Source organism: Ostrea edulis, chromosome 3 (assembly GCF_947568905.1).
Source record: "Ostrea edulis chromosome 3, xbOstEdul1.1, whole genome shotgun sequence".
Taxonomy (NCBI): Eukaryota; Metazoa; Mollusca; class Bivalvia; order Ostreida; family Ostreidae; genus Ostrea; species Ostrea edulis.
Window position 1 is genome coordinate 78,913,482 of NC_079166.1, and position 17,657 is coordinate 78,931,138.

General features: G+C 35.0%; 1 protein-coding gene across 1 annotated transcript in view; it reads right to left on the bottom strand.

Annotated features, from left to right (window-relative positions):
- The window catches only part of LOC130052905 (T-complex protein 1 subunit beta-like), a 30,125-nt gene that overhangs the window by 2,229 nt on the left and 10,239 nt on the right, over nucleotides 1-17,657 (bottom strand). The window contains exons 4-15 of the mRNA XM_056159102.1: nucleotides 17,482-17,584; nucleotides 15,997-16,073; nucleotides 14,959-15,071; nucleotides 13,103-13,229; nucleotides 11,533-11,608; nucleotides 10,642-10,742; nucleotides 10,243-10,370; nucleotides 7,589-7,692; nucleotides 4,534-4,641; nucleotides 4,108-4,248; nucleotides 3,246-3,349; nucleotides 1,817-1,916 (exon numbers count right to left, since the gene is read on the bottom strand). Of these exons, the coding sequence (XP_056015077.1) occupies nucleotides 1,817-1,916; nucleotides 3,246-3,349; nucleotides 4,108-4,248; nucleotides 4,534-4,641; nucleotides 7,589-7,692; nucleotides 10,243-10,370; nucleotides 10,642-10,742; nucleotides 11,533-11,608; nucleotides 13,103-13,229; nucleotides 14,959-15,071; nucleotides 15,997-16,073; nucleotides 17,482-17,584 (1,282 nt within the window). The remainder of the gene's footprint in view (nucleotides 1-1,816; nucleotides 1,917-3,245; nucleotides 3,350-4,107; nucleotides 4,249-4,533; nucleotides 4,642-7,588; nucleotides 7,693-10,242; nucleotides 10,371-10,641; nucleotides 10,743-11,532; nucleotides 11,609-13,102; nucleotides 13,230-14,958; nucleotides 15,072-15,996; nucleotides 16,074-17,481; nucleotides 17,585-17,657) is intronic.

The window sequence follows — 17,657 nt, forward strand, 5'->3', positions numbered from 1 at the left end:
AAGCGCCTTCAAATTTCACTGGTCTGTAAACCCCTGTCAATCAGGAGAAATTAAGCTTTAGATTGGATGCTAGAAATTGATGGACATTTGGTTACTTGACTTTGCGTATACCTTATCTAGCTTATCTGGTGATTGAGGCGTCCGTGCAATCCGTTGATGCTTATCGCGTAATCCAGCTCGAGAGGGAAAGGGTTTTGGATTTCTTATGTAGAGATAGTCACACAATGATAGTTGTAAATTTTGCATACAAATTACATAAATTATAATAGAATATAATTACATAATACATTAATGAAATCTTGTTTACACTCAGTTGAAAATTTATAAGAGTTAGCATATTTTCCCTCGAAGCAAGACGACAAAAGTACACGTAACTGTCAACTTATCGGGAGAGAAATTAGCCGCTATAAGGGCTCTTTCTATTGGTTGAAACTGGGATCCAAAAGGAAGAACAAATTCTTCATCTGGACCAGCTATTGAAGGAACCGTTGGAAAATCTGAATGTCCTGACTGTTTTTGTAGGTCATGCATTATGGGCAAGTCACACAGACAATTTTGGTAGTCACAGAATTCGGGTGTGCAGTCCAGAAAAAGTAATTCAAACAGAATAAATCTTTCTAAGTAGTTATTGAATATGTTGAGTCAGCATAGGGCGTGGGACGATGATCTGTACATCAGCTGTGCATAGCCAGAAAACATGAAGCAGTACTCGGGATCTCCCGAAGGAAATTGTATGTTTTGCAGTCGTGTACATCGTCAGATATTGGGTATCCACCGAAGGCAGTCAAATGGATATAAGAAACTTAGAATAAAGAATATTCTGCCTAAATATTCATCTGTTCATTAAGGGAAAACAATATCACAAGTTTGATATCTCTCAAGCAAAGGGTTCTCAAGATACTGAGCAGACAACACTCGGTAATGACCGATCGACAGGTACAAACCAACATGTCCCCTTTTTTCAATATAGCAAGAAAACAAATCACCACAGATCTAGAATAATAGACATAGAAACAAAATAAGAAAAGATGTAGAAGGAAGAAAATAAAATCCGACCTAAATAGTGCTGACTAGGGGTGAATCAATATATCGATATATCGAAATGTACCGGAATACGTCTGTCCAGCGATATACGATATTTCGACGATACGATACGATATAATGTCGGGTTTAAAAACAGCCCTTTTAATAGTTGGGGTCGAAGTTCATAATTTAAAAATGGCTTCTTAAGAGGAACACGATTCCTCAGACTGTAATACCCGCTTTTACATTGTGACAATGGAGATTCCTCAGACTTTAATACCCACTTTTACATTGTGACACATCGGATATTGCTTAGACTTTAATCCTCGCTTTTACATTGTGACTCATCGGCTATTTCTCATACTTTAATCCCCTCTTTTACATTTTTACACATCGGAAATTCCTCACACTTTAATCCTCGCTTTTACATTGTGACATTAGAGATTCCTCAGACTTTCATTAATACTTGCTTTTACATTGTAACACATCGGAGATTCCTCAGACTTTAATCCCCGATTTTACATTGTGACATTGGAGTTTCCTCAGACTTTAATTGTCATTGTTTGTTTTGTTATGAAATAAAATATATTAAACCACTTCATTTTTTTTAATTTTGATATTTTACTTCAAAAAATGCTTTACTACATTGTAAATCCAATATATCGGATATCGTATCAGGAAATATTGTATCGTATCGTATCGGAAAATCTTGAGCAATACACACCCCTAGTGCTGACCAGACATATCAAATTATAGATTAACACTGAGAAAGTTTTCCTTGTTCTTTACTTACTTAATCCCATTGTGTGCTTTCCTGCCGTGTGAAGTGCCCTCAGTTCAGAAACCAGCTGGGCGCTGTCATAACCCGCATTGTCAGCTATAGTAGTAGGCAGCTAGAAAAATCAAAAATACACTAATGTATGAAGTGATGCCAAACTTGTTTTTGGAAAATTCTGTTTGATCACCAATTCAAAGATACGAAGATCTTTGGATAATATCACTATTAATCCATCTACACACTGATAATTTACAAAAGTTTTCATTTTGAAATTAAATGCCTTGTGTCGGATCAAATATGAAAGTTTTGTATCATAATCTTTTAATTTTCACCCTTTGGCTTAATCAATGCTCGCACTGCAAAATTCATTTTACATCTTCGGTAATGGAGGAGTTATCAACGAAAAGATTAAAATCATTCTTCAAAAAAGATACTCGTACACTGTTCGTGAGATTGGAGAGTATATGTATTAAAACTTATTTCTGAGATGGCTTTGCTGAATATCAAAATGATGAAAATTTACATACTTTAATAGTATGTATAACTAGAGAAGCTAATTGATTCATTTTGATAAATACTTGTCACCAACACCATGGGGAGTATGCAGATCAAATTTGATGGTGTTAGACTCATCAATACTGATTTTCCTTCATAATTCACAATGGAAGTATGACCTTTACCTTTAACCTTCAAACATGACGGACATCTTCCACCCACAATGTAATTACCCTAGCCCGAGTCGTACCCCTTCACCATTCCCTCCATGTGATGAACAGACAGGCACATAGAAACACTTCACTATACCATGACACAACCCTTCTACATGTATTGGAGCATGTGTATCGAGTGTGAATACACTAGTGCTATTACTACTGGTTTTGTCTTGTGTCTATAAAATTACTAATGTAAGTTCTACTCGAACCTACTATTTTGAAAACTAATAGGCTTTTTCCGTAACCTTGAATATCCTTGCCTGTTTCTTCCCAGTATAAAGCATTATTTTATCTTGTTTCATTCCTCTACAATCTACACATGGAAATTTAACCTTGACTTTTAAGACATATGACCTTGAAAAACAATTGACTTCTTCCTCTGACTATTGTAAGTAAGGATACACAAGGCGCTGACAGTTGGACAGTCAAACTGTCATACCATAATATCACCCATCTACATTAAATGCATAAAACTACAAGGCAGAAGATATCTAACTCACAGTGAAACTTTAAGTGGTTTATTAGAAAACTCTAGTACGTAAACAAGGTCATTTTCAACAAAATTCGTTTTTAAAAATCAACTGATGTAAAGTAGGATACACTGAATCGTCATCCGTACTTCTTTATTCATTTTCTGTGATTCTATCACATCAATGTAAAAAAAAAAATATAATATTCGTTATGCTTAAATTAAGATCAAAATATCGAAACTCTTTATCAAAAGCAAGTACCATTCTCAAAGCTTTGGCATAAGATTCCATGGCAACAGCTTCTTTCCCAGGTGTCTTTGCTGCCAGTTTGGAAACTGCATCTGCCATCAGCATCTCTGAACTTCCTGTCAAATCAAACTTACAATGAGGTTATTTTTCTATTAATTTCTGTCTCTAAGCAATCTATATTCTGAAAATTTCAAAATTATTTTTGTTCAGTCATTTGAATGTCTAGGTAACAGTGATGTTAAATATGACACCACGATAACAATACTCCAAAACTATCAATCCCACAAATCATTAAGTCTATCTAGTTTGAAAGATTATGCTCATCTTCAACATTGTTGTAACTTCCAATATCCATGTCATTAATCAATATATGTTATCAAGTCAAAACATCATGAAATATGTCCAAATTGTGGAAAGGTCTGCCATAAGGAATGTACCCAGTGAATATCAAAGTCCTCACTTACACAACAAAAGTCAAAGGTCATCAAACATTGTACCATGTTACAGCCATCTAGCATTAAAGCTCTCGCTTAATAGTTTGAAACTGATGCATAGCGTTGAAGTTGTATACAGTGGGTCAAAGTCAATAGTGATATTATAAAAATGTCATCGAACATGACAGAATATAAAAAAAGTTGTTCACTAAGATTACACCCGCTAAATAGCAAACATGACGGCATATAAAACGTTGTTCACAAAGATTGCACCCGCTAAATAGCAATCTGAAGCAATGTATGGACTTTTTATTACAGAGGGAAAAACTATGAAACTATGAGCATTTAATTAGCTACAATACCGTCACATGACACAGAATTAGTACTTCAAACTTAAGACACTCTGTAATTGCAAACCATCAAAACCACTTCACACGAACCTCCTCCAAACACTGTTTTAGTTTCCTTCACGGTCTGAGTCAGAACACAGAGGGCATCATGAAGGGACCTCTCCGCCTCGTCCAGGATCTGTTTAGTGGCCCCTCGTAGAACAATGGTACAGGCTTCACCCATCTCCACACCTAACACAACATAAAATACTCAGTATTGATCAACATTTTACAATTATCTGACTGAACATTTCAGTACAATGGTACAGGCTTCACCCATCTCCACACCTAACACAACATAAAATACTCAGTATTGATGAACATTTTACAATTATCTGACTGAACATTTCAGACAAGGCAAAATGTGGGAAATTTTAATTTACCCATTGATGCCATTTCTATAGTTGGATTAGTGCGTACTATATTTATGTTGAAGCAGTGCAGTATGTTTTTACACATACGCAAAGAAATACTTACCAGAGAACTTGATGAGTTTGTCCTCCCCAATCATCACTTCCTCTATAACATTACACTTGCCAAGACGAACATGATCCGGTGAATCAAATGTGGATGCGATTTCACCACCTATTACATAAACACAATATCATAGATACATTTATCCGAAGGCACAGGCAAAACATATTACAGTCAGTATACTGTATCATTCAGTGATAAATAACACTATCATTCAGTGATAAATAACACTGTATCATTCAGTGATAAAATAACACTGTATCATCCTGTGATAAAATAACACTGTATCATCCTGTGATAAAATAACACTGTATCATTCAGTGATAAAATAACACTATCATTCAGTGATAAATAACACTATCATTCAGTGATAAATAACACTATCATCCTGTGATAAAATAACAATAATTCAGTAATAAATAACAATGTATCATTCAGTGATAAATAACACTGTATCATTCAGTGATAAATAACACCGTATCATTCAGTGATAAATAACACTGTATCATTCAGTGATAAAATAACACTGTATCATTCAGTGATAAATAACACTGTATCATTCAGTAATAAATAACACTGTATCATTCAGTGATAAATAACACCGTATCATTCAGTGATAAATAACACTGTATCATTCAGTAATAAATAACAATGTATCATTCAGTGATAAATAACACCGTATCATTCAGTGATAAATAACACTGTATCATTCAGTAATAAATAACACTGTATCATTCAGTGATAAAATAACACTGTATCATTCAGTGATAAATAACACTGTATCATTCAGTGATAAATAACACTGTATCATTCAGTGATAAATAACACTATCATTCAGTGATAAATAACACTGTATCATTCAGTGATAAAATAACACTGTATCATTCAGTGATAAATAACAATGTATCATTTAGTGATAAATAACACTATCATTCAGTGATAAATAACACTGTATCATTCAGTGATAAATAACACTGTATCATTCAGTGATAAAATAACACTGTATCATTCAGTGATAAATAACAATGTATCATTCAGTGATAAATAACACTGTCATTCAGTGATAAATAACACTATATCATTTAGTGATAAAATATCACTATCATTCAGTGATAAAATAACATTGTATCATTCAGTGATAAAATAACACTGTATCATTCAGTGATAAAATAACAATGTATCATTCAGTGATACATAACACTGTATCATTCAGTGATGAATAACACCGTATCATTCAGTGATAAATAACAATGTATCATTCAGTGATAAAATAACACTGTATCATTCAGTGATAAATAACAATGTATCATTCAGTGATAAATAACACTATCATATCAATCAGTGATGATTGATAATAATAATAATAATAATAATAGCCTTTATTTATCCAGGATAACACAAATTAGCATATAGATAGTTTCCATTGTGGTCCTGCATTAAATCATATACACAAACATAAAATTAACATCTAAAATTAGTATCTAAACATGAATACGATATAAAAGGAAAAGGGGAAAAATATAGCATAAGACACACCTAATTAGTGATAAAACTATTACCTAAATATGAATACATGACATAAAAGGAAAGAGGAAAAAATAGCATAAGACACACGCACACACAGTGCCATATCACACAACATTTGGCACCCCTGAACAAAAAGAGTAAGCACGATGTTTAAGTGCTACTTCTATGAAAATATTCCATCAAATACACAGCTTTAAAAATGCCAACCGAACCAGAGCTTCGAACATTTTGAGACAGTTTGTTCCAAAGGAATGCAGAAGAGTAGCTGTATGAACGTTTTAAATTTTCAGTTTTAGCTAATGGTAAATATAATAAATTAGACATATAATCATTCAACATGGTTTGGCGGCAACTCACATCTCTTGTATATTTAAACACGTTTAGGTAATTTGGCATTTGATTATTTAAAACTTTGAACAGATGATTATTTAAAACTTTGAACAGATGATTGTTTAAAACTTTGAACAGATAGATTGATTGTTTTCTGTTTAATGTCCTTGAGAATTTTTCACTCATATGGAGATGTCACTATTGCCATTGAGGGGCTGCGAAATTTAGGCCTATGCTCGGTGTTTACAGCCTTTGAACAGCGAGGGAATCTTTATCGTGCCACACCTGCTGTAACACGGGGCCTCGGTTTATACGATCTCACCTGAAGGAACATGAACTACAGTTCATATTCAGTAATTTTCTTGTTTATTTAATACAGCAATTTCTTGGATCCTTCTGCTTAGGTGTACGCCGGAGATCGATAATGACCAATGTACCGTTTTATTGACACATACACCAATGGCAGTTTATCAAGATGATAAACACTTTGAAATAAACTTTCTAATAAAACACTGTGGTAAATGAAATGACAATAGTAAATTTGGTGTTTTGACCAAGAATTTTAAGTAACAAGAAAACTGTTCTTAGAAAAATGAGGCGTTATAACAAAATTGGCAATAAATTGAGACTCAATGACGATAATTCGAGAGTTAACTGTAAATTAACTAGTCTATAATAAGATTAATTTGGTCACTGAATTCTAACCTAACATTTTTTGGCTGCATCATCATATGGAATTATTTGAAGCTGTAAGTTTAGGAAAGTTTGAAGGTATGTTTGGACAAAAGTGTACTGGCAAAATATGTTAGGAATTCTTTCATACATATTACGACTCAGGTAAGCTAAAAACTGCACCATAAATTGAAGTTTTTTATAAGGGGTGGATCTGAAGCTCTGGTCCATCCTACAAATGTAGTTTTTCCTAGAGAGCTACAGTTAAACAGCTTAGTTACAAGGTTCTAATGGATGAACAGAAGACATACTAGTGGGAAATTCAAAACATTTGAATGTGGACCCCCCCCCCCCCCCCCCCCCCCCCCCCGGATACGTACAAGGGCATTACCAACTTTTATTTTATTGAAAATACAATAAAATCAGAAATGCAGCAACCTCAAAGCGGATGTTCGCAGGCCTGAGATCTGTAATTTCAATTTTATTTGGCCTTAGTGTCCACATAACTCTGAGAGTCATATACAAGTACCTGTCACTAATGCCAATCTTTCCACTCCCTCAAAGTCAGCATGCTCGATGGCCATCACCCCAGCGTCTGCAAACAGCTGCTCAGGATAGTTGTATATTAACTGTCTGAAAAACATCAACATGTAAAACACCTTACAATGGAAAAACAGATAATTAGTTGAACGTGTTTACTATACTAGTCAAAACTGCCAAAGCGACCCACTGTATTAAGCGGCACACCGTATTAAGCGGCACACTGTCGTATGTGACCGTTAAAAGTTCCCCAAAGATGTTTCCCTATCTATTGTTCCTGTATTAAATGACCAACTTTAGTCTGGGAATTATCACCCCATATACACTTTCGTTTTAAAATGCATGGGTAATATAGCTTGTTTATTAGGCACTCTGAATCAATTTTTATACCCAAGCTATCATGACAATTGGTTAACGAGTACTCAACATGCAGGGATAGACTATCGTGTGGGGTTAATTAACAAAAGACAAGTTGTTATTTATTTAACAAAATCAGGAATCAGGGAATCAAGTTGTTTTCATAGGTGCGAGACCACAGGGGATCATCACAATTAATTAACCCTCTTTATTCTATATTTACACTAACATGTATAGATTGATTGATTGTTTTGCTGTTTTCCGCCACACTCAACAATTGTTCAGTTATCTGTTTTACACACACATAGTCATTCTATAGAGGTGGGGGTCTGTTCTAGTCTATCACATACAGTCTGCCTGTTTTACACACACAGTCATTCTATAGAGGTGGGGGTCTGTTCTAGTCTATCACATACAGTCTGCCTGTTTTACACACATAGTCATTCTATAGAGATGGAGTCTGTTCTAGTCTATCACACACAGCCTGCCTGTTTTACACATACACAGTCATTCTATAGAGATGGGGTCTGTTCTAGTCTATCACATACAGCCTGCCTGTTTTACACACACACATAGTCATTCTATAGAGATGGGGGTCTGTTCTAGTCTATCACATACAGTCTGCCTGTTTTACACACACAGAACAATTCTATAGAGGTGGGGTCTGTTCTAGTCTATCACACACAGTCTGCCTGTTTTACACACACACACACACACAGTCATTCTATAGAGATGGGGGTCTGTTCTAGTCTATCACATACAGTCTGCCTGTTTTACACACACAGAACAATTCTATAGAGGTGGAGTCTGTTCTAGTCTATCACATACAGTCTGCCTGTTTTACACACATAGTCATTCTGTAGAGGCGGAGTCTGTTCTAGTCTATCACATACAGCCTGCCTGTTTTACACACATAGTCATTCTATGGAGGTGGGGTCTGTTCTAGTCTGCCACACACAGCCTGCCTGTTTTACACATACATAGTCATTCTATAGAGGTGGGGGTCTGTTCTAGTCTATCACATACAGTCTGCCTGTTTTACACACACACAGTCATTCTATAGAGGTGGAGTCTGTTCTAGTCTATCACATACAGTCTGCCTGTTTTACACACATAGTCATTCTATAGACTGAGGTGGAGTCTGTTCTAGTCTACCACATACAGTCTGCCTGTTTTACACACATAGTCATTCTATAGAGGTGGAGTCTGTTCTAGTCTATCACACACAGCCTGCCTGTTTTACACACACATAGTCATTCTAGAGAGGTGGGGGTCTCTTCTAGTCTATCACATACAGCCTGCCTGTTTTACACATACACAGTCATTCTATAGAGATGGAGTCTGTTCTAGTCTATCACACACAGTCTGCCTGTTTTACACATACATAGTCATTCTATAGAGATGGAGTCTGTTCTAGTCTATCACACACAGTCTGCCTGTTTTACACATACACAGTCATTCTATAGAGATGGAGTATGTTCTAGTCTATCACATACAGTCTGCCTGTTTTACACATACATAGTCATTCTATAGAGGTGGGAGTCTGTTCTAGTCTATCACATACAGCCTGCCTGTTTTACACACACACAGTCATTCTATAGAGGTGGGGTCTGTTCTAGTCTATCACATACAGTCTGCCTGTTTTACACATACATAGTCATTCTATAGAGGTGGGAGTCTGTTCTAGTCTTTCACACACAGCCTGCCTGTTTTACACATACATAGTCATTCTATAGAGGTGGGGGTCTGTTCTAGTCTATCACATACAGCCTGCCTGTTTTACACATACATAGTCATTCTATAGAGGTGGGAGTCTGTTCTAGTCTTTCACACACAGCCTGCCTGTTTTACACATACATAGTCATTCTATAGAGGTGGAGTCTGTTCTAGTCTGCCACACACAGTCTACCTGTTTTACACACACAGAACAGTACTGAATTTCTGAAATATCTGCTGATCATTCATTACGACTTATCTTGATTAATGGCAGCACATACAACTGCACACTTTATTACATTGTTATTGTCATACAGTTTAGAGTTGACTGTTGATTTCTACGAAAATTGCCTGCTGTGTCACTACAACATTGAACAAAACGATGATCTTTCTTTGGCTGCCAGCTTAACTTGCTCTTAACACTCCCACTAATTGACTGATATGCCCTGTGTTAACCAACAATGTTTCACCATGATCGATTAATGTAGTCCAGTAACATCACCATGTTCTCATTCACTCCTGGAAACTAATCCACGCCGTCCAGTAAGCCCTAAACATAACAATACTTACCTATTGATGAACACATTACAGCCATGTTTGATGATTTTGTTAACTTTATCTCTCATTTTCTCCTTTTCTGCCAATTCTAATTCTGCTACTTTAGAGACTGCATCCACTTTCACTTTAGTTCCAAACACCTACAACAGAAAATCTGCAGTTTACAAGTACATGTACACACACATCTGTACTTTCACTTTAGTTCCAAACACCTACAACAGAAAATCTTCATTTCATATCATGAAAAAATTGAAATGGAATGCTGTTGTGCCAAGATACTACACATATGAACACAAATTTTCAAAGAGGATTAAAAAAAACTGTAACATAATGCATTAATTTATGTATTCAGCTGGTTAGAGTCTGGTATATTGAGCAACAAGTACAAATGAATGACTCTTACACCCGTACCTTGACTTTATCTGTGTCCATTGGTGTGTTAGCAATCAGAATCTTAGCATTCTCTATCCTCTTGGGCTGGTTGACGCCAATTTTCTTATCCAAAAGGAAACCTTTAAAACAGTATATTTCTATAACTAGAAGATCATCAGGTAAAACAATGAAGTTGTTGGATGCCACCTTTGATTTCTATAACTAGATGATCATCAGGTATAACAATGAAGTTGTTGGATGCCACCTTTGATTTCTATAACTACCTGATCATCAGGTAAAACAATGAAGTTGTTGGAGTGCCATCTTTGTTTAATGATTCTGGTACACCACATTTAAGGTCAAAAAAGAAAAGTACCAAACATTCTGGGAACTTTTAAATCATGTAAATAAGAGTTCCTCCAGACTACAGAATGTAAAACTACTCCATGATTCAGATTTGTAGAATGATGATGACTATAATCATCAAGCCAGGATATAAATACACCACTGTTAATATTTTACTCTCTCTCTCTCTCTCTCTCTCTCTCTCTCTCTCTCTCTCTCTCTCTGAAATAAAATACCTTTCACATTATATATACATATGCACTCCTAAATATACACATATAGTTGTACTTGCTTGAAATATGTATATACTATATTATCATATGTTCTTGATATGTAAATGTTTATTATTGTGAAAAAAATAAATGACATACAAAAAAAATATTTTAGGCTTCATTGGATTTTCCCTAAACAGAATCATTGATTACATACATGCATATGCATAAAGCTTAGGTTGCACAGAATATTTCATCCAACATCCAAAATATCATCATAGGTAATTCAGTAATCTGTAAACTGTCTATCTACCAACACAAGATGAACACTGGAGTTGTAAGCAGGGCTATGACAAAAGTCTACTAATCTTACCTTCATCTAAGTAAGAATCTTGTAAGCCACCTCCAGATTTCTTGATTAAGTGAATAGCATCTAAATTACCACTGCCCTGTTCAAACAAAAGTTGTAAATCTTATGACACTGACAGAGATGTACAATAGGATATTTTTCAAAACACCATTCCAAAATATAGTGCACATATTCTTTTTCCCGCTAGAAGTCAACAGATTCATTTTGTTGTTTGTTGGTTGGTTTGTTGATACATTGTAACTCGCTTATCACCTTAACGAATTATTGGATAAAAAAACATCATGGATTAACGTTCATGGCCAGATAAAACAGATACCGCACTTGGCAAAAAGTTCATCTGCAGTATTTAAGAAATATATCAATATATTGAGACCTTTCGTGTACAGTATGAGTGGCATTTTTTTTGCGAGACACAGATTTAGAAATTTGTCCATAAATTATGGGTATATATATTTAGCGAGAGCTAATTTTAGCGATGTTATAATTCCAAGAGATAGCCATCACCTCTAATGTGGAATAAATTGTTAGCGATATTAAATTTTAGCGATCTCAACACCACCACTAATGACAAAATTAAATCCTCGCTAAACATTCTGATTTTTACCACATGAAGATGATGTGATATCAACTCGACACCATCACTAATACTGACAAAATTAAATCCTCGCTAAACATTCTGATTTTTACCACATGAAGATGATGTGATATCAACTCGACACCATCACTAATACTGACAAAATTAAATCCTCGCTAAACATTCTGATTTTTACCACATGAAGATGATGTGATATCAACTCGACTCCACCACTAATAATGACAAAATTAAATCCTCGCTAAACATTCTGATTTTTCCACATGAAGATGATGTGTTATCAACTAGACACATTTCACCTTGCTGCTGGTTCTTTAGGAGAAATTCTCAACAATTTCTCCTATATATTTTTATCTAAAATTTTAAAACCATTTTCTGTGGCCATTGGGATTCATGATTTAAAAATCTGCACCACAATGATGTCTGTACCCTGTACATGTATTTTAATTTGACAAATTGGTCCATGTTGTTCGTGAGAGTGCCAATTTACTTTAAAAGGAAGCTTTCACGTAAATTTTCACTTGAAAGGTGTGGTGGTTATTGAGATGATTTTTAAACACCTTGCTTTATTTCTCGATTATCTCCCTTTGATATGGAGCATGGCCCTTCATCTAAACAAATGTTTAAGAATACTTAATTCCAGAGGATACTTTGAATCAAGTTGAACATGTTCAATTGAAATTTGGCGTGTGGTCCTGAAGAAGTCAAAAAGTGACAATGGTGACAGTCAAATTTTGATATGAGGATCACAGTTGAGTCTATGGCTTAGGTGAGCTAAAGATTAAAATCAGATTGTTGGCCTTTCATGTTTTATTTATAAGTCTAAAAGTTAATTAAAGGAACCCTTGCATGGATCCAATGAACTAAATGCTGAAACTTTCTTAGAAAAGGAAAACTCCCAGTTAAACCACACTGACAGAAGTTTTTTTGTTTGTTTTGTTGTGGGTATTTTTTTTTTTCATTTACATAACCTCTTCTTACCTTTAACCTAAGAACAGCATCTACAGCCAGATTAGCAAAGTAGTCTTTGTACTGAGTGAGGATTTTTGAGCTGAGGGTGGTACGAGCAATGTTCATCAAGTCTTCTCGGAACTTCGTCTCATTATTTCTGTTTAATGTAAATGCAAAGTATATTTAATTCAACAAAATGTTTCATAATCATTCGACTCATTTTATATCATGATATAATAATGAGACAGTTGTTTACTGTACATTTTATACGATATAATAATGAGGCAGTTGTTTACTATACATTTTATACGATATAAGGCAACTGTTTACTATACATTTTATACAATATAATAATGAGGCAATTGTTTACTATACATTTTATATGATATAATGAGGCAGTTTTTTACTAAACATTTTACACAATATAATAATGAGGCAGTTGTTTACTAAACATTTTACACAATATAATAATGAGGCAGTTGTTCACGTCTACACAATTCAGCTGGTTCTTTTGTACATTAAGTGTACTTCTGTATAAACATGAAGTACAGTACTTTACAAAAGTTTCTAAATCTACATATATATTTATCAGTTAACCATCATAGATCTTATAAAATACTACAATGTCTATTACAAAATTTGCAGCAAACTTAATTCTCTCTACAGTTTAATCAATCTCTACCCAGAGTTATCATTCCTTACATTCACATATACCTCTGTTAACATCTCAAAATAAGCAATGTTATTCCAAATGTAAATTCACTTTTTTTACGGCTAGTAAAACTAAGAACTACTTTATAATATATCGGGAAAATGTAGCACAAGAAACTATTTGAAGATTTTTTTCCATTACTATATATTCTTCATGTACCTATGTATAGGCCTGGTGCAATAGAACTACCCTATATTCACGTTTCAACCCAAATCAATGCTTGACATCTGCTCAGTATTTATTTATTTACATACATGTATATTTTTGTAACTGAAGTCAAAACCATACTTTTATTTGAGCATACGTGCCATTTTACAAAAATCTTGTAAAACCCTTGAGACGTTGACAGAGGTGTAAGTGAGAGCAAGGAACGACAACTCTAGGTAGAGATTACAGTTTAATCTGCACTATTTTCACTTTCCTTACAGTTTAATCTACACTATTTTCACTTTCTGTACTTTTCACTTTCTCTACAGTTTAATCTGCCCTATTTTCACTTTCTTTACAGTTTAATCTGCACTATTTTCACTTTCCCTACAGTTTAATCTGCACTATTTTCACTTTCCCTACAGTTTAATCTGCACTATTTTCACTTTCCCTACAGTTTAATCTGCACTATTTCCACTTTCCCTACAGTTTAATCTGCACTATTTTCACTTTCCCTACAGCTTAATCTGCACTATATTCATTGTCTGCTAATTCTGCAGCACTAGTTTCTTCATGTTTGACTAAACATTATTTTTTCATTGTTTCACGGTTCTGCATTTAACTGCAAATCATGTCCTCAGCAAAATTGAGATTTTGCTCATAGAGACTGAACGTAAACTAAGTCTCCGTAAGTTATGCATCAACATAACTAACCTACAAAAGGATGTCCACAAAACTAAATAAAATGATAGTGTAACTTAGGTACAATGTACATACCATCTGTATAGAATGAATGAAACGATAGTGTAACTTAGGTACAATGTATATCATCTGTAGAGAATGAAGATCAAATTTGTGAATCAAAACTGATTAAAAAACAGAATTGTATATGAGACTGTGAAAAATAAGAGGATTTGAGAGCTACATCAGTGGTTCAAGGTCACTCAGATGCAGGTTAACTTTAATAATAATGTACATGTATGTTTTAACAGAGTGTATACATGTTATTATATATATTGTAATTTACCCATTGTCTCTGGCAAAGTTTTGCAGAGCTCGCCGTGCTTCATCTGTGGCCTTCCTCCAGCCGGATATAATGGTCTGGGGGTGAATCTTCTGGGAAATTAAGGACTCCGACTCCTACAACGAAACCACGACTTGTGTATTAAACAATCAGCATCTGAATAAACCTGTAGCTCTGTACATTTCCTATTAGTAATCCACTGGACGAGCGGAATCAACTTAATCATCAAAGAAAAAGATATACACAAGAGTCCGAAATCTGAGAGACAGTTGCATCGATTTTTATGTATGATACTCTGAGTCTTTCTTTTCAAAAGATATAATATCCTATACAATCAATCGATTTCTTCTTTTTACCGGGAAATTTGCTTATGGTAAATATGGATGGATTGAAAGAAATGCAGCTGAGCATTTATCGTTATACATTCAAATTTAGATTGATAATAAATATATCAACTGACTGTTATTCAAGATATTAAATTCATGTTTGAAACTTTATGAGGGCATAAACTCCGATGCTTCACGCCAGCATACTTCGTGGAGCATGGTAGTACTTCTTGAATGCTTCACATCAGCATACTTTGTGGAGCGTGGTAGTACTTCTTGAATGCTTCACTTCAGCATCCTTCGTGAAGCATGGTAGTACTTCTTGAATGCTTCATGTCAGCATACTTCGTGGAGCGTGGTAGTACTTGAATGCTTCACATCAGCATACTTCGTGGAGCGTGGTAGTTCTTCTTGAATGCTTCACGTCAGCATACTTCGTGGAGCATGGTAGTACTTCTTGAAAAGTATGGAGGTGTGAAGCGTAGCTGTTCTTACTCTCGTGTATTTTCAAAAATTAAAATCATTTTTACATTTACACTTAATTGTCACTTCTGTTGGACTATTTCCCAGCGGTTAAAATTGTTCTACATCTATCAAGATTTATACGCACATTGCTCACATCCATGAGGAAATGGCTATCATTTCAATTGGTAAAGTTATCAAAGGTAAAAATACTGATTAAAAGAAATATATAGATACAGTCCCCTCCTCTTACCCTCAGAAGCTCGCTGGCCAGTACCACCACAGAGGTTGTCCCATCCCCCACCTCATCATCCTGGACTTTGGAGATGTCTGAAAATAATAACCAGTATCTCATGAAATACAAAACACTCTCCCTCTCTTTCTTGGCTGACTCCCTCAGTATCTTCCCAGCTTTACCCTGTCCATCAGTTATACGATAACAATATCCATAAGATCATAAGTCATTTCTCTAGAATGTGAACAAAACTTCAAATTTGATAAAGTAACACTTTTCCTTGTTCATTACAATCCATCAGAGTTCCAACTTTGACTAAATACCTTAGGGGCCAAGTGGGCCCCTGAATAAAAAATCATTTTAGTCCACATGCAATCTTAGTAGACCACACTTAAGAATTTGAATAACATGTGGGCTGTTTTTTTTTTTTACAAGAAAAAAGAAACATCAGGTCACATTGCAATTTATTCAAATATTAAAATATCAATATTTAAATTATATTTCCACTTTCATAATGTTGTTTCAAACACCCCCCCTCTCTCTCTCTTTCTCTCTCGCTCCCTCACTCATTTCCACTTTTATTTCGTTGACCTAGCAAAAATATCAGAATTCATCGACTTAATGATCTTCACGGCATCTTACTTCAACACACTCATCTTCAGACTTTTTATGTGATTTCGAAAGTTCTCAGCTTTACAATGCTGTCAAGTTTATAACTCACGACAAGCTGTCATAATGATTGGACCTGTCATGTCATGTTTTGCACACACAGCACCCCCTTTTCACCGTCATCGGGCCATATTCTCCCCTTCTTTTCACTTTGATAAAACCAGACACTATCTTTTCATTTAAAGTATAACTGTTGCGGTGTTCAACTTCTGGTTTATGTTTTGGATCAGGAAGGTTTGATATCTCGCAAAGGTAAAATCTCAACTGGAAATTGAACTTTGTTTATATTAGGACTTGGATCAGTCGGAAAGAAAAATGTTGATCGGTCAATTATGGTTGCAAAGTGGGCGATGAGAACAAAAATTTGGGGTACCCACAAGCAAAGTATAGTCGCCAATGCAAGTGGGCGAGTGGTAATTTGGAACCCTGTCAATAAATGAATTTCGTTTCTTCATTTCATTTCTCAAAAAAAAAAAAAACATGGTTATTTCATTGCAATGCACTTCTCTGCGAAATGCACCACTTTGATGCAAAACTCCTTCAATGTAACTTTACAACTGGATACATATTAGAAATATCCAGACCTTAGATATTCCTATAGAATGATAGAGATCTCAACACTTGTTTAACATACGTTTGAATTGAGTCCTTGATTCCAGTTGCAAAAATGGGCTTTAACCCCCCCCCCCCCCCCCCCCAAGATTGGTGTTGAAAAAGTTACTTAACCACTAAGATTTTTGCTGCTGGGTTCTGTACGATGATTCTATACACTTGTGACTAATTCACTAACATTTTGGTTTCTGTCTTTGACAACATTACACACTAGTCACTTACCCACTAAAATTTTTGCTGCTGGGTTGTCTATGCCTATGGATTTCAAAATAGTGGCTCCATCATTTGTGACTTCTATTCCACCAGAACTTTGCAAGATTTTATCCTGTTAAATAAATAACAAACTGTAAAAGTATTCAGTAAAGCAAATGTTCCAAGAGACCTTTAAATGTAGTGAG